At 35.7% G+C, this 22,112-nt stretch overlaps 1 protein-coding gene across 1 annotated transcript in view; it reads right to left on the bottom strand.

Moving 5' to 3' along the window:
* Window positions 1-22,112, bottom strand: part of LOC137645725 (putative autophagy-related protein 11) — a 507,493-nt gene that overhangs the window by 18,613 nt on the left and 466,768 nt on the right. The window contains exon 8 of the mRNA XM_068378611.1: window positions 9,888-10,037. Coding sequence (XP_068234712.1) covers window positions 9,888-10,037 — 150 coding nt within the window. The remainder of the gene's footprint in view (window positions 1-9,887; window positions 10,038-22,112) is intronic.

Raw genomic sequence — 22,112 nt, 5'->3', positions numbered from 1 at the left:
CAGAAAGTTCAAGTTTCTCATTACTCTGCTTGCTGTAAAACACATCTGTCAAAAGGGTTGCCTTTTCCTTTGAACAGTGAGTGACACAGCCATCTGGTTTAAGAAAAGGAGATACTGTTGCATCTACACCAAAGACTACAGATTTATGGGTAGTCCACCACTTATGCTCATGGGTTGTACCAGAAAGGGTTTCTTTTATGGTTCTGTCCCAGTTGAAGCATAAACTATCTGAGCAAAAGCTCTAAGCTGAGTATAGTTATTCCAGGTCAAATCTGATCTGTTACCCTTCCAAATATGATAGGCCTCTTGCTTCTCCAAATAAGCACATCTAAAATCATCACTGATCCATGGTTTGTCCTTCACTCGGTACCTTGGTACACGAGTGTACAATATATATAATATCTATATATATATATATATATATATATATATATATATATATATATATATATATATATATATATATATATATATATATCATGGTGGAGAAGGGTTTATTTCAAGCCTAAGAACAGATTCCTGAATTTGACAGGAATATGTACGGCGACTTGTAATAAACTTATATCTATCTTGGTAGCTCAGTTGGTAGAGTCCTCGCAGGGCTGGTTTTGGCTGATTGTCATGAGTTTGAATCCCTGCCCAGCCAGAAGCTATAACCATAAATGAATTCCAGTGGATATATATTTCCAGGGTAAAATTTGGTAATATATGCCATTGCGGTTGATATTTACAATGATTAATATCACGAATGTTAGTGGTATATATTCATCTTAAACAACCCCGTTTTGCAAACTCACAATTGAGCTATCATGGGGGAGATGGGTTTAGTTCAAGTATAAGAACAGATTCCTGAATTCGGTATTAAATGGTTGATATTTACATTGATTAATATCACAAGTGACATATATATATATATATATATATATATATATATATATATATATATATATATATATATATATATATATATATTATATATACAGTATATATATATATATATATATATATATATATATATATATATATATATATATATATATATATATATATATATATATATAATATACATTATATATATATATATTTATATATATATATATATATATATATATATATATATATATATATATATATATATATATATACATACTGTATATTCATATATTTATATGTATATAAATAAATATATATATATATATATATATATATATATATATATATATATATATATATATATATATATATATATATATATATATATATGTGTATATATATATATATATGTAAATATATGTGTGTGTAAATATACAGTGATACCTCTACATACGATCCTAGTTCATTCCAGAAACTGCTTCGTATGTTAAAACGATCGTATGTTGGAGCAAATATTCCCATAAGAATACACGGTAATTTGTTTAATTCGTTCCTCAGCCTAAAAACCCATAATAACTCCTTAATAAATGGCTACACATAATTACACATAGCATTAATACAATAGAGTATAATAATTATCTAAAAAAAGAATAATAATAAATAAAAAAGGGGTTTTATGTAACACTTTACCTTAGCGACAGGCCAGCGCAGGTGTAGGGACTGCTACGCAGGAGGAGATGGAAGATCAGCGAGGAGGTAGGGACGGCGACTTTGTACAATAACGTGTACAATAACTTACACTACGTGAACTTTAACCTAACTTAGCTTATTTTTTTTTTTTTTCATTTTTATAATTTTATATTTTTTTATTTTACATTTTTTTTCTTTTCTTATTTTTAATTTTCATCACTTTCACTCAATTCGGTCTTCCTTTTCTTTGCTTCACTTTCTTTCTTTTCATCATGATCACCAAACCGTTTTAGAGATATTTTAAAGAAACTATCGAGTGAAAGTTGCTTGGTATGGCTTTTGAGGATTTTTCTAAAATGGGTTAAACAAACATCATCGAACTGCACAACTACACGGCAAACCTGAAGTTTCTGTGGGTGATGCTCGTCGATGAAATGAACGTGTTGATGATATGCCAACATCTGTTTTATTTCCGCCGTACCTAGGATTTGGCCTACCTCCTCGGTCTCCTTCAACTCACTCAACTGCGCTTGGAACTCATCATGCTGCATGGCTTGCAGCTCCTTGAGTTCCTCGGTGGTGAGCTCTTCGTGATGCTCATCGACGAGTTCGGTGATGTCATCTTCATCCACCTCCAGACCCAGGGACTTGCCAAGGGATACAATCTCTTCGACGTCTTCCTCGGCGGCAAGCACTGGTTCATTCTCACGGCCAAAACCTTCGAAATCTCTGGGAGCAACAGCATCAGGCCAAAGCTTCTTCCAAGCGGAATTCAGGATCCGACGAGTTACTCCCTCCCAAGCCTGATCTATGATCTTTAAGCAGTGCACGATATTAAGGTGGCTCCTCCAAAATTCACGCAAAGTTAAGTTGGTGCTTTGCGTGACAATAAAGCACTGCTTAAATAAGTGCTTGGTGTACAGCTTCTTAAAATTAGAGATGACTTGCTGGTCCATGGGCTGGAGGATAAGGATGGTATTCGTGGAAGATACAACACCTTGGTGAATTTGTATTCGTCGATATCATCATCTTCGAGTCCGGGGGGTGAACGGGTGCATTGTCCAAACAAAGCAAGCACTTCAAAGGCAAATTCCTCTCATGATGGTACTTCTTGACAGCAGGGCCGAAAACTACGTTTACCCATTCCACAAAGATATACCTAGTAACCCAAGCCTTAGAATTAGAACGCCATAGAACATGTAGCAGGTCTTTATTAATTCTATGTGCTTTAAATGCCCTAGGGTTTTCGGAATGGTAAACTAATAAAGGCTTAATTTTGCAGTCCCCGCTGGCGTTGGCAAAAAGCGCAAGAGTCAACAGATCCTTCATTGGCTTATGTCCAGGCATTTTCTTCTCTTCGGCGGTAATGTACGTTCGACTAGGCATCTTTTTCCAAAACAGACCGGTTTCATCACAGTTAAACACCTTGCTGCTCTACGTAGCTTTCCTACGCCACGATGCTTTCGAACTTTTTAACAAAGTCTTTAGCAGCCTTGGTGTCCGAACTCGAAGCTTCTCCATGCTGAGCAACTGAATGAATCCCGGTCCGTTTCCTAAATTTCTCAAACCAACCTCGAGACGCCTTGAATTCCTCCGTCGTAGGATCGGCTGAACTCTCCCCCGCGTCACCCCCAGAGCCCGCCGCCTTCAAGTCACTGTAGATAGTGCTGGCCTTCTCACAAATGATCGTTTCAGTGATCGTATCGCCAACAATCTCCTTGTCCTTGATCCATATTAACAAAAGGCATTCCATCTCTTCAAAGGTAGGGCTACGACGTTTGGAAATAATCGTGATCCCCTTCGAAAGTTTCACTGCTTTAATGGCTGCCTTCTGTTTTATGATCGTCGAGATCGTAGACATATTCCAGCCATATTGTTTAGCCAGATCGCTAACACGTACACCTCGCTCATGCTTTTCTATGGTTCAAATGAAAGCATTGACTTCTTCCTTTTCTCACCACTACTACTACTTCCTGAACCGAAACTAAGCTTTTTAGGACCCATGATTACGAAACACGGAAAACAACACGTGAAAAAGGAAGATAAAAATCACTGTCAATATCTGAGCGAATAGAGAACAACCACACGATGCGCACGAGATGAGAGGACTGATCAAGGTGACACTCGATTGGCGTCCCTCCGATGTGCTGCCGTCTAGCGGCGTCAACAACAAACCACGGTTGACGCTTTCGAGAAAATTCCACGCGTACGCGTATTGTTTACTTTGTATGTTGGAGCAACACTTCAGGTGTCGAGACAGAAATTTGGTCAAATTTTACTTCGGATGTAGAGGTTCCACTATATATATATATATATATATATATATATATATATATATATATATATATATATATATATATATATATATATATATATATATATATATATATATATATATATATATATATATATATATATATATATATATATATATATATATATATATATATATATATATATATATATATATATATATATATATATATATATATATATATGTACATGGGTAAGAGTGGCAAATGGAAGAGTAGTAGAAAGGGCATTAATGGATTATGTGTTGATAACTAAAAGAATGTTTGGAAGATTGAAAGACGTGCACGTGTTCAGGGGTATGGCTAACGGTATGTCTGATCATTTTTTTGGTGGAAGGAAAATTAGTTGTTGCAAAAGAGTCGGGGAATAGAGTACGTGGATGTAAAAGGGAGCTAGTGAGGGTTGAAGAACTAATAAAACCGGGGGTAAAAAGTAAATATCAGGAAAGGTTGAAAATGACAAATGACGAAGTGAAAGTAAGAGAAACTGGTAATTTAGAGGAGTGGAAGTTAGTAAAAGAAAATTTTGTTGGGATTGCAAGTGATGTTAGTGGCAAGAAGGTTGTTGGAGGCAGCATGAGGAAGGGCAGTGAATGGTGGAATGAAGGAGTGAAGGTAAAAGTGGAAGAGAAAAAGAGGGCTTTTGAAGAATGGCTGCAGATTAATAGTATAGAGAAGTATGAAAAATATAAAGAGAAAAATGTGGAAGTAAAGCGCAAGGTATGTGAGGCAAAGAGGGAAGCTGACCTGAGGTGGGGTTAGGGATTGGGTCATGCATATGAAGAGAATAAGAAGTTTTAAGTTTTGGAAAGAAGTGAAGAGAGTAAGGAAGACTGGCTCAAGAATTGAAGAGACAGTGAAAGATGGAAATGGAAGGTTGTTAAAAGGAGAGGAGGCAAGGAAAAGATGGGCGGAATACTTTGAAAGTTTGCTGAATGTTGAGGATAATAGGGAGGCAGATATAATTGCTGTTGCAGTGAGGAGAGCACTAGATGAAACGAGAGTAGGAAAAGCGTCTGGTATGGATGGTGTGAGAGCTGAGATATTGAAGGAAGGGGGTGTGACTGTACTTGAATGGTTGGTGAGATTGTTTAATATGTGTTTTGTGTTGTCAATGGTACCAGTAGATTGGGTTTGTGCATGTATTGTACCACTACATGAGGGTAAGTTAGATGTGCATGAGTGTTGTAATTCAAGTAGTATTAGTTTGTTAAGCATAGTTGGAAAAGTGTATGGTAGAGTAATGATTAATAGGATTAAGGATAAAACAGAGAATGCAATCTTAGAAGTACAGGGTGGTTTTAGAAGAGGTAGGGGTTGCATGAATCAGATTTTTACAGTAAGGCAGATATGAGAGAAATATTTAGCAAAAGGTAAGGTTGTGTATGTTGCGTTTATGGATCTGGAGAAAGCGTAAGATAGAGTTGATAGGGAAGCAATGTGAAATGTGATGAGGTTATATGGAGTTGGTGGAAGGTTGTTGCAAGCAGTGAAAAGTTTCTACAAAGGTAGTAAAGCATGTGTTAGGATAGGAAATGAAGTGAGTGATTGGTTTCCGGTGAGAGTGGGGCTGAGACAGGGATGTGTGATGTCACCGTGGTTGTTTACTTTGTATGTTGATGGAGTGGTGAGAGAGGTGAATGCTCGAGTGCTTGGACGAGGATTGAAACTGGTAGACGAGAATGACCATGAATGGGAGGTAAATCAGTTGTTGTTTGCGGATGATACTGTACTGGTTGCAGACACAAAAGAAAAGCTTGGCCGATTAGTGACAGAATTTGGAAGTGTGTGTGAGAGAAGGAAGTTGGGAGTTAATGTGGGTAAGAGTAAGGTTATGAGATATACGAGAAGGGAAGGTGGTGCAAGGTTGAATGTCATGTTGAATGGAGAGTTACTTGAGGAGGTGGATCAGTTTAAGTACTTGGGGTCTGCTGTTGCAGCAAATGGTGGAGTGGAAGCAGATGTATGTCAGAGAGTGAATGAAGGTTGCAAAGTGTTGGGGGCAGTTAAGGGAGTAGTAAAAAATAGAGGGTAGGGTATGAATGTAAAGAGAGTTCTATATGAGAAAGTGATTGTACCAACTGTGATGTATGGATCGGAGTTGTGGGGAATGAAAGTGATGGAGAGACAGAAATTGAATGTGTTTGAGATGAAGTGTCTAAGGAGTATGACTGGTGTATCTCGAGTAGATAGGGTTAGGAACGAAGTGGTGAGAGTGAGAACGGGTGTAAGAAATGAGTTAGCAGCTAGAGTGGATATGAATGTGTTGAGGTGGTTTGGCCATGTTGAGAGAATGGAAAATGGCTGTCTGCTAGAGAAGGTGATGAATGCAAGAGTTGATGGGAGAAGTACAAGAGGAAGACCAAGGTTTGGGTGGATGGATGGAGTGAAGGAAGCTCTGAGTGATAGGAGGATAGATGTGAGAGAGGCAAGAGAGCGTGCTAGAAATGGGAATGAATGGTGAGCGATAGTGACGCAGTTCCGGTAGGCCCTGCTGCTTCCTCCGATGCCTTAGATGACCGCGGAGGTAGCAGCAGTAGGGGATTCAGCATTGTGAAGCTTCATCGGTGGTGGATAATGTGGGAGGGTGGGCTGTGGCACCCTAGCAGTACCAGCTGAACTCGGTTGAGTCCCTTGTTAGGCTGGGAGGAACGTAGAGAGTAGAGGTCCCCTTTTTTTGTTTTGTTTCATTTGTTGATGTCGGCTAACCCCCAAAATTGGGGGAAGTGCCTTGGTATATGTATGTATGTATATATATATACAGTATATATACACATATATATTGGCAGTGGGGTGGGAGGAGGTTGCCCTCCACTGTATTCATAATGACAGATGTAATAGGAAGGCACGTGGTGGTGTTTTCAGATAAAATGATAGCATTAGCTCATATTCAGAACCAAAGGGGAACCAGGTCAGAATCCCAGTTTGGGATACCATAAGTTTACACAAATTGGAAAGATTAGATATCAATAATCGTTCTACCTTGATTTATTCCAGGATCATCAAACTTCTTTGCACACCAGTTAAACAAGAAAAAAGATATTCTTGAAAATAAATGGGCGCTTCATCAGCTAGTACTGTATGTCTAGAAATTTGGAATTGTTGGAGATAGCATGTGTTTAAAATTGCTCAACAAGAATAATAGGTGATTCACTCACCAGTCCTGGATACTTTAGTATGGTATGTGGATGCTCTGTTAAAGGAGTGGTCAAATTTGGTTTGTTACGCTTTTCCTCCGTTCTCCATGATTCGAGCAGCGATACACAATTTCATTGTCTACAAGCAGCAGGAACACTCTGGTGGCTCCCTTTTACTCTTAAAGAAAGTGGTTTACAGATCTGTGGCTTCCATTGTCGGAATGTTCAAGGTGGTTGCCTTACAAGACCAATCTTCTCCAACAATCAGTTACGAAACTGATATATCCAAAACCATATGTGCTACATCTAACCCCATGGAGATGATTCACAATATTCTCTAAGACAAAGGGCTTTTAAGGATTGCTACATTGTCTATCTTAGGTTCCAAAATGCAATCAACCAATAATTTGTATCAAAGACAATAGTGCAAAATGAGGAATGTTTCAGTTATTAGAACTAATTTGGAGGATATTAAGATTTTGCATTTTCATTCTTTTATGAATGTGTTAATTGAAGCTATTTGGGACTGCATATCCGTGCTCAATTCCATACTCAAGCATCTTGGATTAGACTTATACACTTCAGGTATGGTTATGGATGTATTTAGGTCTTTGAATATTGGAAAACCTCTAGTTTTCAGAACAATTTGTTGGAATCTAGATGAAGTTACATTATCAAAAGGGTTCTCATTTTCACCTTTAGATGACCTTTCTGTTGAAGATCTCACAACCAAGACTCTTTCCCATTTGGCTCTAGCATCAGCTAAACACATTAGTAAACTACAAGTTCTTTCATATAATGAAGGTTTTGGAAAATTCTTTTTACCCAAATTTTTCACATTCTATCTTTACAAAAGAAAGTTGGTGAAATGTCAGCGAACAGATTTCTTTGTGCTGTGAGAGCTGTTGAGTGTTATCTAAAAAAGAGTAAAACCCCCTCTTGGTTTTTGTAGAAATAATTTGTTTGGAAATAGTCTTAGGTGCAGCTCAGTGGTGTATCAAGTCAGTTTTTGTTAAGCATTATCTCGAGAAACCTTTTTCTTATCAAGATTGCTGGACTTCAGGTTCTGTGAGAGATGTAGTGTAAATAAGAATTTTCTATTATTTATTTAAATTTACTTGTAAGCTATAGTATTAGTTTCTTTTTTGTGAAAATACATATCATAGTTAGTATTTGTATATTTTTTATAAGTTTAATAGCGAGGAATGGGGATGTAAAGTATCTATGAACTCAATCTGGAAGATTGAGTTATAACAGACGGTTTAGCTTACGGTTAGTTACAGCGGAACTAGACTAAGAGGCGAGTCTCAGATGTTTGACAGTTTATTCTAAGACTTTGAATTTCCTATCTCTTTCCTTCAATGACCCACATCCATCAAAGTGCTGGAGTCAGTACTATACACACTAAAAGTTTCATGAAAATAAATGGAATTTTAATAAAAAAATCTATTATTTCTATTCTCACCTGATGTTCATATGAATGACTCCCCTGCTCCCTCACTGATTATTATTATTATTATTACTATCCAAGCTACAACCCTAGTTGGAAAAGCAAGATGCTATAAGCCCAGGGGCTCCAACAGGGAAAAATAGCCCAGTGAGGAAAGGAAATAAGGAAATAAATAAATGAAGAGAACAAATTAACAATAAATCATTCTAAAATAAGTAACAACGTCGAAACAGACATGTCATATATAAACTATTAACAACATCAAAAACAAATATGTCATAAATAAAAACTCATGTCCGCCTGGTCAACAAAAAAGCATTTGCTCCAACTTTGAACTTTTGAAGTTCTACTGATTCAACCACTCGATTAGGAAGATCATTCCACAACATGGTCACAGATGGAATAAAACTTCTAGAGTACTGCGTAGTATTGAGCCTCGTGATGGAGAAAGCCTGGCTATTAGAATTAACTGCCTGCCTAGTATTACGAACAGGATAGACTTGTCCAGGGAGATCTGAATGTAAAGGATGGTAAAGGACGATACAAGATAATGGTGATTTAGTTTTCATTTTGAGACTAAAATGACCAATGTGTTATGGCCTATTCAGCTTGAGGTAATTGCCATTAACCGCCAGATTGTCTCAATACTTTCCTAGAGTGGTAAGGCTATTGCAAGGAAAGAAAACAGGAAGTTTTCTAGTTTTAGGGTAAATGAGAGAAGCAACATGAGCATCAGGTGGGTATAGAAAAGATAGATTTTATCATTAGAATTCCGCTTTTAAAATGCTTTGAGCTCTTTATTCAATACCTTAACATTGCGCAAATTATTTAATCAGGCCTGAGGTTGTCTTTGCAGGTTGCTGGTGATGAATCAAACTATCTTTGAGTGGAGAGAAGTTGTATGACTATTTTTTTTTACTTCATGTTTTTGCTTTTCTTTACTTCTGTGCATATATGTACTTGATATACTAAAAAATTATTTAGCCAGAGCATTACTTATATCCCAGAACTTGGTATAAATATTACTACAACTATTAAAGTTCCATCTATAATGCTAATGGCAAAATTGGGTTAGAAGATGAGGTAAAAGCTAACGAAGACTGAAAGAGAACCAATTTTATAGTTTGGCAAAACTTCAGTAATATATATTATTACTTATTTAGGGAAGGCCATGTTCAGAAAAGTCAGGAAAGAGATTTAAAATCTCCATACATAACAAAATTAAAGAAACAGCAGAAAAGCACATTAGTCAATAAAATTATTTAATCTTTTTAGCTATAACCTTTTTTAATGAATAATTTTATAAATAAAAGAGTTCTATCCTTTTTTCATCATGCATTCTATGAAATTCAAATGTCCCTGGGAAGAACAAATAAATACCCTAATTACAATCGTCATTGTCAAGGACAACAAAATTCAACTTACCACATTTTTATCTTTAATGGCTGACTGTAGTTTTTCAGAATATTTCTTTCTCATCAAATCTATTACAAACTCAGACTGTTCTTCATCAAAAACTGCATACACCTCAATACTAAGCAGATTCCCACACCCGTTACAATTTTTTTTGAAACTCTGAAAAAGAGATACAGCCAGCAATTACTTCCATATCTTGTCAATACTAGATGATGTAACAAAAATTTTATATGTTTCAATAAACAGTGTTTAAATATGTAGAGGATACTTCAAAGTAGAATAAGAAAACCATATGAAACAGCTTTTGTAATTACATATAAATTCTAAGACGAATGAATGGAAAATCTCTGAGGTTCAAGGTTCCACATAATGTAATTCCAATCCAACCAAAGTCAAAATACAAAATATCTGCATCATGATTTCAGCATGAGTTGAAAAGCATTTCCCAAGAATAACACAGGTTTTATTTTATGTCCTTGTTAAAATTATCAATACCATGAAACACTACAAACCAAAGAAAAATCTTTTAAAATGATACTAGTACACATAACAACCTGGGTAATGTTACTATCATTATCTTGTTAATGTCCAAAATGTAGTAGTAGGAATAAAATATTACAGGTTCAGCCAAGTTATTGTAATAAAAAAGAAACAGATGTATTTTATGCAAGGATAGATCAATATTGTAGATCATGCAACATAAGATGCTTTCAAAGGCTAATTTCATTTCCACTATCTGTAGAGCCAAGGAGGGCCAGAACCCTGGCAAATGAAAATAATCATCACTTATGACCATACTGTATATAAATGAATATTAGACTTTTGTATCTGCAATGCCCAAGACTAAAAGTTAAAAGCATAATATTCATAATATTACTTCTTAATGGTTGCGTTACCTGCTGGCAGTAAGTGTGCAAGAACCTGTGCCTGGCCGTAAGGGCCAAACAATAAAAAAAAAAAAAAAAAAAAAAGCATTCAGTATGTCAAAACTTTGGAAGGCCATCTCTAGAAACATTTGCTATTCACCTTTTCACCTTTAATATCCTAATTTTCTATTATCATTTTACATTTTTAGGAAGATTCCACATTGATCATGGCAAGATCTATCCAAAAGATATCACACCAAGATATTTTCTATATCTTGAAATATAAATTTTCTAGATTTCTTATATTGTTTTAGAGGGGAACTTTTAGTAATGAAAATGAAAAATTTCACATTTTAATAATGAACGACTTTATCTCAAAAACTAATTGATTGCCATTAGGTATGCAAGGGGTCCTTTTATGGTATATATTGATTTCAGATTTGAAACTATTAGAATAGTCGTTTAATTTTAAAAATGTATAATCTAAATTTCAAAAAGAATTATCATTTCAATGCTAAAAATCTTCTTGACCTTAAAATAAAAATCAAAACTCTCTACCTCTTAACAACTTCTATGTCCAGCTCTTGCGGGGACCACCCCATGTGACATCGTACTCATATCAATGGGCAGAAACCTTATACATACTCAAGCCCTCTATCTCATTTTACTAAAGTTGGTAAGGTCTTGTACTCAATTCTGATATATAATTTATGCAACTCTCAGATAATTGCAAACATAATAAAGTATATAATCAAAGTTTGGTTTATTTTGATGAAGCTTATCTAGGAGTCTCATAGCTGACTGCCACACTTCTTGGTTGCCTGGAAAGTTATATCTAAAATAATCTTAAACATATATTTTCAAACAATAATTTGAAGGCTGGCGAGATTCAAAACACCTACTGTGTTTAATGAATTATTCAATCATAAAGCAGCAAGCTGAAGTCACACTTGTTGAATGAAAAATTAAAGGGATTAATGTCAGGGTATCCAAGATTTAAGGCAGTGGGAATTGGCGAAAGCTCACATTGTCACCATTAGATATGAAAGTTTTTCAAGGAAATATTGAATAGAATATAATTATCATTATTATTATTATTATTATTATTATTATTATTATTATTATTATCATTATTACTTGCTAAGCTACAACACTAGTTTTAAAAGCAAGATGCTATAAGCTCAGGGGGCCCCAACAGGGAAAATAGCTCAGTGAGGAGAGAAAACAAGGAAATATATTTTTTTGAAGAGTAACAACATTAAAATAAATATTGCCTATATAAACTATAAAAAAAACTTTAACAAAACAAGAGGAAGAGAAACCAGAAAGAACACCGTGCCCGAGTGTACCCTCAAGCAAGAGAACTCTACCCCAAGACAGTGGAAGATCATGGTACAGAGGTTAATGCACTACCAAAGACTAGAGAACAATGGTTTGATTTTGGCGTGTCCTTCTCCTAGAAGAGCTGCTGACCATAGCTAAAGAGCCTCTTCTACCCTTAACAAGAGGAAAGTGGCCAATGAACAATTACAGTGCAGTAACCTCTTTTTTTATCCTATGCGGATTTTGAGAAAGCATTTGACAGTATTTCACGTTGTATGTTAAAATAGATTCTGAGTCACTATGGGATACCAGAAAAGATTGTTAACATCATAATGGATATGCATAGCAGAGCTTATTGTAGGGTAAGGGTTGATGATAGTCTTATAGATGCCTTTGAAGTCCAGACTGAAGTACTACAAGGGGGAATACTGTCCCCTCTACTGTTTATTATGGTGATTGAATATGTCATGAACAAAGTAATATAAGGAATGAATAATGGTATTCAATGAAAAGGGGATCGGAGATTATGTGATCATGAATATGCAGATGATATAGTTCTAATTGCCTCTACAATGGCTGAAATGCAGGAAATGATTGATATGTTAGTACTGGAGGAAAGAAAGGTTGGGTTAATGATCAACCAGAGAAAGACTGAGGTCATACAGATTCTGAGCAGTGATCAGATAACCTGTCTTATCGAAAGAGTTATATTACCCAACTCAAACTCTTTCAATTATTTAGGAATCATCATTACCCGCAATAGACCACTATAGTTACAGAATTCAAGGAAAGAATAGGGAGGGATGAACATGCAACGGGCATGCTAAAAAGTTTGGAGGTCAAATCAAATATCAGTTCACAGTAAAATCGAAATATACATTTCACTTGTAAGATCGATATTAACTTATGGCCACCAGTCGTACAGCCCTGTAACAAATGATACAAAATTTCTTGCCTCTGAGAACAAAGCATTGAGAAAAATTTGGGAAATCAAATGACAGCAGCAATTCGTGAGGTGGCAAGGTTACCCAATGTGAACAATATAGTTAGATTATCAAGATAAAGATGGATAGGGTATATTTTAAGAAGGTAAGATGAGTTAGTCCACGATTCGCCTGAATGAAAGCCGCTAGGCAGGAGAGGATGTGATACACCAAGAGACATGGCTGATGACAATGTGACAGGAGGTTGGATCTGAGAATTGGATTGAGCTCAAGAGATGGCACAAGAAAGAAACATATTGCATGAATTAAAAGAGGCTCAATACATCCTATGGATGCCAGAGGATTAAATAAGTAAATAATAATTTGTAAATTCACTTCTGAGTTCTAATATCCCTCCACACTTTTATTCACAATGGAATAAATAAAAAAGTAGACCTTGCCTTTTCTTGGTTAAACAACATACAGTATTAAGAAAAGACAAGATATAAAGAATAATATAAGCTATGTAATTCCCTAACATATTTATCAGGACAAAAGAAATAACCTAAGCTTCACAAGTTTAAAACTCTTTACCCAACAACAACTGGAGCCTCAAATGTGACTCAAGAAAAATACTGCATAAATACCTATATTAAGTGGAATTAAATATGCAAAACTAAACCTATACAGATGTAGGCCTAACCTTAAAATTAAATATCCTCAAAGAATCTAAAGTACCAGGTGTCCAATAATGCTTGCACTCACTGACTTGGTACCTGATTGGGCTTCAGCATGAACCATTTTCAAAGATAAATTGCTATTGAAATTATGATATACAGGTGCTTAAACCCATTAGGTCTAATTTCTAATATAGTAAGCGATGACTAACTTGGTTGAGCTTCATAAATGAGACTATTGTACATAACACAAGATAGTGGACAAGTAATGAATCTAACTAATCAAAAGAAATTAGGACTATTACCATGAATTTACTGTTTTATTCAAGTTAGATTTAAAGTCTATCATTTGAAATCCTACCCAATAAGTGTGCTTTGGTAAGCCACTAAGATAGAGAATGAATGGCTAAGTATGAAATCTGAATATGAAGAGGCAGGTAATTGGTCTTGACATCATTTTCATCCTGCGTCTAGTAAAAGTGATTAAAGTACTTTAGTTACACCAAATTCCACATGTCAAGACAAATCTTGGAGTTCTCTACTTTGCTTTCAAGTACTCACTTTGCCTTTAAGTACTCAATGCCAAATTCAAAAGTTTTATTCACTGTAGACTCTTTAAACTGACCCAATTCAATTGTTTGTAGATCAGATCAATCAAATATTTCAAAACCAAACCTAAACTCTCATAAATAAAATAATCTGAGTGGGAGTCTCTCAATACCACTATTATTATTATTATTATTATTATTATTATTATTATTATCAATATCATTATTATTACAAGCGTGGGTTGGAAAAGTAGAATAAATGGCTCCAACAGGGAAAGCAACCCAGTGAGGAAATGAAATATGGAAATGGCAAATACAATATATATAAGGGATAAATAAGAAATAAAAAATATTTTAAGAGCAGTAACAAGCTAAAAAATGTCCTTTATAAGTTATAGAATGAGACTTATGTCAACCTCTTAAACAAAATAGAATTTATAAAATGTTTAAACTTGTAAAGTTCCACAGATTCTACAACCAGATTAGAAAGATAATTTCACAATCTGGTCAAAACTAGAAAAATGCAATATTGTTTCTTTCGATAGAGAACAAAGCCTGATTGTTAGTAATAATTGCATACCTAGTTCTCTGCACTGGAATCGGTGATCTGAAGTATGGAAAACCTTAGGCAAAATGCATGAAAAACCAACTGAACAACAGGACCAAAGATTAATATTCAGATCAGGAATCAAAAATTTAATACACTGTAAGTTTCTATCCAACAAATCAAGATGAGAGTCAGTAGCTGAAGACCTAACAGGAGAACAATAATTAAAACAAGGTAGAATAAAAGAATTAAACCATTTCTTTTTTAGGAAAGATTGATTGCCAAAAATCTGAAAGAAATTTCTCAATAAACTATTTTTTTTTCAATTGAAGAAGAAACAGACTGAATGTGTTTCTTGAATGTAAATTTGCAATCAAGAATCACACCTAGAATTTTAAAAGAATTGTATATAGTTGGAGACATTGTCAATGCCCAGATCTGAATGTGGAGGATACAATGTCCGTAACCTATTTACAATACTACTCTTTGTTTTGTTAAGCTTTGATTTCGAGCCCCATAATTTGAACCATGCACTAATTTTTGCTAGATCTCGAATAAGGGATTCAGGAAACATAAGCCTAAATTCAGGAGTTTGAATTGATGCAAAAGGAGTACCATCATCTGCATATACAACAAACTTTTTTTCTAGGTGAAACCATATACTGTATATGTATACTGTATAGTATGAAAAGTAATGGGCTAAGAACACTATCCAGAGGAACATGAGATATTACATTCCAAGTCACTATGGTGCCCACCAACAAAAAGTCTCTACAATCTATTAAATAAGAATTCAATAATGTTAAGAGAAGACCCACCTACTCCTACCTCTTAAAAGTTTAAAAATTATGGCATCTTGATTAAGGGGGAAAGCCAGCTAATGCCGATTTTTAATGACTAGACTTTGACATTCATACCACTTAATAAGGTGACTTAGGGTATCTCCAAACTGCATAGGATTTATGCCTCTGACCTTTGGTTTTGCAACACCAGGGCGATTTATCTTGAAAATTAGTGTTTTTCAAATTCTATCTCATACCTTGATAATTATTACTAAGATCTGGGATTACTATCCTATATAGACCTGATATAGACCTCCAATAATATGCAGTTTTTACTCTCAAAATGTAATTTTTTTGCCAGCTATGAATTTTTTCATTATGGTAAAAAAATAAACCCTAAAAATCAGGGAAAAAATAAGAAAAAATACATGAAACAAAAATTGAAAAAAAGGAGTTCATTTCATTGCTTTATAATGTAATTCTAAGTTATACACCAGATTTCAATGCTATATCTTTAAAACTAAGGGAGACTATTGAATTTGAAGGTCAATAAGCATAGTTTTGAGATAGGGGCATTCAAAGTTTTTCTTTGTATTTTTACAAAGACAATATTAAGAAATCATGATTATTGTAAATTTTATGCTCTCTTGTGTATATTAATACAAGAAAATAGTTATATATCATAGTTTGATCATAAATGAAGATCCCTTTGCTCAAAACAGTACCTTGCTTCTTTTGGTTCTTGTGAGGCAAGGCGGCCGCTCCTCTATATACAACACACACACACACTCTCTCTCTCTCTCTCTCTCTCTCTCTCTCTCTCTCTCTCTCTCTCTCTCTTCACTACCAATATTACCCTCTTCTGAACTCTTAATAGAGTAAATTTTCTTCTTCCTTATGTTAGCAAGATGTTGAAATTGTCTTTTCCTCTTTGAAATGATAAAATTCTTGCCGAAAACAAGAAAAACAAACGTAAAAATGATTGAATGTCAGAGGTCAAACTCAGGCATGTACTCTCTCAGAGGTTTGTGGTAGGACTGAAGGCTGAAGGGTGTAATTTACTGTGTGATACATTGTCTGCAACTCATGGAAGTTATACAGATGAGATTGTTCACAATTTCTTTTACATCAAAATGTAATGATTATCAAAATCTTCGCTAACAGAAGAAATACTGCATTTTCTTGTAGGGAACAATGTTTATGGTTTATTGAGTTATTTTTACTAATTACCCTGTAACTAGGAAAGGAAGAGGAATATTGACAAAATATTTCGAATACGCATTCTCCATTGTCATACAAAGCTCGGAGAATTTTTTCAGGATTTTGTGTTTTTCTTCCTATAACCCCACATAATGGCATTCTGGCTGACCCCCCTAACATGGTCAAAGGTGGCACTCAAATTAAGGCAAATCATACAATCTTCCTGACCACAATCAGAGGATTTCTGTACAGCACTGGAAATTGTAAAAAAGGTATCACATGTTCGAAACGCTTTGCGAAAGCCAAGCTACAAATTAGGAAACAGATAATTACAGTATTCCCTTGCCATATTGTGGCTCATGTTTCGCTCCTTCAGTGCATTGCAGGTTTTTTAAATACAGTATATAAGTTTTCCATCTCGCATATATTCAGCTAAATTGTGCAAAACCGTGAAATACAAAAAAAATGAAAATTTTAATAGAAACAGTGCGTCGCTACATACTACTTTGTCTGTACTCCCTTGAGATCATACGCGGTATGTTATTAGCTAGCAGGTGGGAGTCAACCAACAAGAGCATGGATATTTGTTTCCCGAGAGCTGACAGGCCATGGGACACATCATCAACTCACAGTATCTGGCCTTGCAGCTTCTCCTGAATGTGCATAAGTTGTGTTTACATTGCATTACAGTAACTTGTGCTTTTGCGTTTGGTGAAGTTTAATGTCTTCTTACTTTTGTTTAAATTCTTACGATGTCACCCAAACACCCTACTCCTTTTAAGGCCTCTCGGAGTGAGTCTAAGCAGCAAAGGAAAATGCTGACTATATATACACACACACACACACACACACACATATATATATATATATATATATATATATATATATATATATATATATATATATATATATATATATATATATATATATATATATATATATAGAGAGAGAGAGAGAGAGAGAGAGAGAGAGAGAGAGAGAGAGAGAGAGAGAGAAGGAGATTGTGTGTGTGTGTGTGTGTGTGTGTGTGTGTGTGTGTGTGTGTGTGTGTGTAAGATTAAAACTTTTATGATTAACTTTTAATGTTAACTGTAACTACTTATATACATTTTACTGTATGAACTGTACTCAAACAAAATTTTCATAGATATGAAAAGGATTTCTGAATACAATACTGTATAAGTGTATGGGAAAAGATAATAGTGTAGGGGAGGTTTGTAATGTTTATAATATACGTAAATAATAAAGTATATAGGGCATAGCTACTTCGAGGATTCTCACCTATAGTTGAGGGGAACCAATTATCAGTGATGAATGATGGAACACTGAACTTTCAACATACCTAGATGTTTTGCCATAATATGTTAAAACACTTTACATGATATGGTAGTTACCCAATGGAGTAATAAAACCAATTCTTCAACAAGTGCAAAAAAGAACCTCTTCTTGCTTACTTTCAAAAAGTAACAGACAAATTGGGAGTTAGGAAATCAATGGTTTGTGTATATATATATATATATATATATATATATATATATATATATATATATATATATATATATATATATATATATATATATATATATATATATATATATATATATATATATATATATATATATATATATATATATATATACACAGTATATATATATACACACAGTGGAACCTCTACGTACAAATGTCCTAACATACGAATTTTCCAACATCCGAAGTAAAATTCGACCAAATTTCTGTCTCGACACCCGAAGTGTTGCTTCGACATACAAAGTAAACATTACGCGTACGCGTCGAATTTTCTCAAAAGCGTCCAGCGTCGTTTGTTGTTGACGCCGCTAGACGGCAGCACATCGGAGGGACGCCAATCGAGCGTCACCTTCATCAGTCCTCTCGTCTCGTGCGCATCGTGTGGTTGTCCTCTATTCGCTCAGTTATTAACAGTGATTTTTATCTTCCTTTTCACGTGTTGTTTTCTGTGTTCGGTAATCATGGGTCCTAAAAAGCTTAGTTTCGGTTCAGGAAGTAGTAGTAGTGGTGAGAAAAGGAGGAAATCTATGCTTTCATTAAAATTAAAGCAAGAAATAATAGAAAAGCATGAGCGAGGTGTACGTGTTAGCGATCTGGCAAAACTATATGGCCGGAATATGTCTATGATCTCGACGATCATAAAACAGAAGGCAGCCATTAAAGCAGTGAAACCTTCGAAGAGAATCACGATTATTTCCAAACGTCGTAGCCCTACCTTTGAAGAGATGGAACGACTTTTGTTAATATGGATCAAAGACAAGGAGATTGTTGGTGATACGATCACGGAAACGATCATTTGTGAGAAGGCCAGAGCTATCTACAGTGACTTGAAGGTGGAGGGCTCTGGGGGTGACGCGGGCGAGAATTCAGCCGATCCTACGACGGAGGAATTCAAGGCGTCTCGAGGTTGGTTCGAGAAATTTAGGAAACGGACCGGGATTTATTCAGTTGTTCGTCCTGGAGAAGCTTCAAGTTTGGACACCAAGGCTGCTAAAGACTTTGTTAAAAAGTTCGAAAGCATCGTGGCGGAGGAAGGTTACGTAGAGCAGTAGGTGTTCAACTGTGATGAAACCGGTCTGTTTTGGAAAAAGATGCCTAGTCGAACGTACATTACCACCGAAGAGAAGAAAATGCCTGGACATAAGCCAGTGAAGGATCGGTTGACTCTTGCGTTTTGTGCCAACGCCAGCGGGGACTGCAAAATAAAGCCGTTATTGGTTTACCATTCCGAAAACCCTAGGGCATTTAAAGCACATAGAATTAATAAAGACCTGCTACATGTTCTATGGCATTCTAATTCAAAGGCTTGGGTTACTAGGCATATCTTTGTGGAATGGGTAAACGTAGTTTTCGGCCCTGCTGTCAAGAAGTATCTTCAGGAGAGGAATTTGCCTTTGAAGTGCTTGCTTTGTCTGGACAATGCACCCGCTCACCCCCCCCCCCCCCCCCCGGACTCAAAGATGATATCATCGATGAATACAAATTCATCAAGGTGTTGTATCTTCCACCGAATACCACCCCTATCCTCCAGCCCATGGACCAGCAAGTCATCTCTAATTTTAAGAAGCTGTACACCAAGCACATATTTAAGCAGTGCTTTAATGTCACGCAAAGCACCAACTTAACTTTGCGTGAATTTTGGAGGAGCCACTTTAATATCGTGCACTGCTTAAAGATCATAGATCAGGCTTGGGAGGGAGTAACTTGTCGGACCCTGAATTCTGCTTGGAAGAAGCTTTGACCTGATGCTGTTGCTCCCAGAGATTTCGAAGGTTTTGGCCCCGAGAATGAACCTGTGCTTGCCGCCGAGGGAGACGTCGAAGAGATTGTATCTCTTGGCAAGTTCATGGGTCTGGAGGTGGATGAAGATGACATCACCGAACTCGTCGATGAGCATCATGAAGAGCTCACCACCGAGGAACTCAAGGAGCTGCAAGCCATGCAGCATGATGAGTTCCAAGTGCAGTTGAGTGAGTCGGAGAAGATCGAGGAGGTAGGGCAAATCTTAGGTATGGCAGAAATAAAACAGATGTTGGCATATCATCAACACGTGGTTGATTTCATCGACAAGCATCACCCACAGAAACTTCAGGTTTGCCGTGTTGTTGCGCAGTTCGATGATGTTTGCTTAACGCATTTTAGAAAAATCCTCAAAAGCCGTACTAAGCAACTTTCACTCGATAGGTTCTTTAAAAAATCTTTAAAACGGTCTAGTGATCATGATGAAAAGAAAGAAAGCGAAACAAAGAAAAGGAAGACCAAATTGAGTGAAAGTGATGAAAATTAAAAATAAGAAAAGAAAGAAAGTAAAAAAAAATATAAAATTATAAAAATGAAAAAAAAAATAAGCTAAGTTAAGTTAAAGTTCACGTAGTAGTGTAAATTAATGTAAGTTATCGTACACGTTATCGTACAAAGTCACCGTCCCTACCTCCTCGCTGATCTTCCATCTCCTCCTGCCTAGCAGTCCCTACACCTGCGCTGGCCTGTCGCTAAGGTAAAGTGTTACATTAAAACCCCTTTTTTATTTATTATTTCATTATTATTATTCTTTTTTTTGGTTTGTATGTATTTATTATCTTGTATTAATGTTATGTGTAATTATGTGTAGCCATTTATTTAGGATTTATTATGGGTTTTTAGACTGAGGAACGAATTAAATAAATTACCATGTATTCTTATGGGAATATTTGCTCCAACATACGATTGTTTTAACATACGAAGCAGTTTCTGGAACGAATTAAGATCGCATGTAGAGGTATCACTGTATCATATATATATACATATATAAATACCATTTGGGTCTACACCTTCATGAGCATCAAGATCTGGAAGTGTTTTAATTTCACAGGACCAAAAAGCTAAACTAGTTAGCTAGGCTTCAGGAAAACAATAATGAGGAAGATTGAGTTTCTCATTACTGTACTCTGCTTACTGTCAAACACATCGGCCAAAATGGTTGTCCTTGCCCTTGGACAGTGAGCGACCGCCAGGTGGTTTGAGTACAGGAGGAACTGTTAAATCAACACCAAAGAGTGCAGATTTGCGACTAGCCCACCATCTATGCTCCTGAGTTGTACCAGAAAGTGTTTCTTTAATGGCCAAATTGTGTTCATTTTCAGTTGAAGCATGAACTCTTTGAGCAACAGATCTTAGCTGAATAAATTTATTCCAAGTCAAATGTGATCTGTAACCTTTCCAAAAGTGATAAGCCCACTATTTTCAAAATAAACAGGTCTACAATCACCACAAAACCAGGTTTTGTTCTTCACTTGGTATTTTAATACACAAGACGGAAGATGTCTATCAATTTTGTCTATCAGATTTTCATTGAAGAGACTGATTGATTGATTTTAAGTTTTCTGGCAGCCTGACATCGAAGGTCACTGACGACTATATCAGTTATCATAAACAAATAAAAGAATATTCAATAAAAACATATAAGCAAAGATGTCACTATAAAATTCAAATAGCTTTCAGAAGACCTGCTTCTGGAATAAATCTAAAAATATCACTAGCATAGCACAACACATTCTGCTCAAGAATCTTGGCTAGGATGAACCTTCCATCCTCACCTCGAGCCTCAAAGAGATATCTATTTCTTAAGGTGCTAAAAGTAGGCATTCAGACAACAAGAGCCTCATTGTAAGGGGTACCAGTTGTCACACTATGGCTGGTGTTGGCCAGTCATCAGAAAGACGTGTGTCAACCGAGTGTGAACAATACAGAGATAACAAGAATAGTCCTCCACTTTTGGGGCATCATGTTATACATCCAGGGAGATATATCATTTGTAATTTCTCTCATCTTCTTTCTATCTAAGTTATCACAATGCTGTTGG

This window comes from Palaemon carinicauda, chromosome 8 (assembly GCF_036898095.1).
Source record: "Palaemon carinicauda isolate YSFRI2023 chromosome 8, ASM3689809v2, whole genome shotgun sequence".
In the NCBI taxonomy this organism is placed as follows: Eukaryota; Metazoa; Arthropoda; class Malacostraca; order Decapoda; family Palaemonidae; genus Palaemon; species Palaemon carinicauda.
Note: the sequence above shows the minus strand (reverse complement) of the source record. Positions and strands in the feature narration are given on the sequence as shown.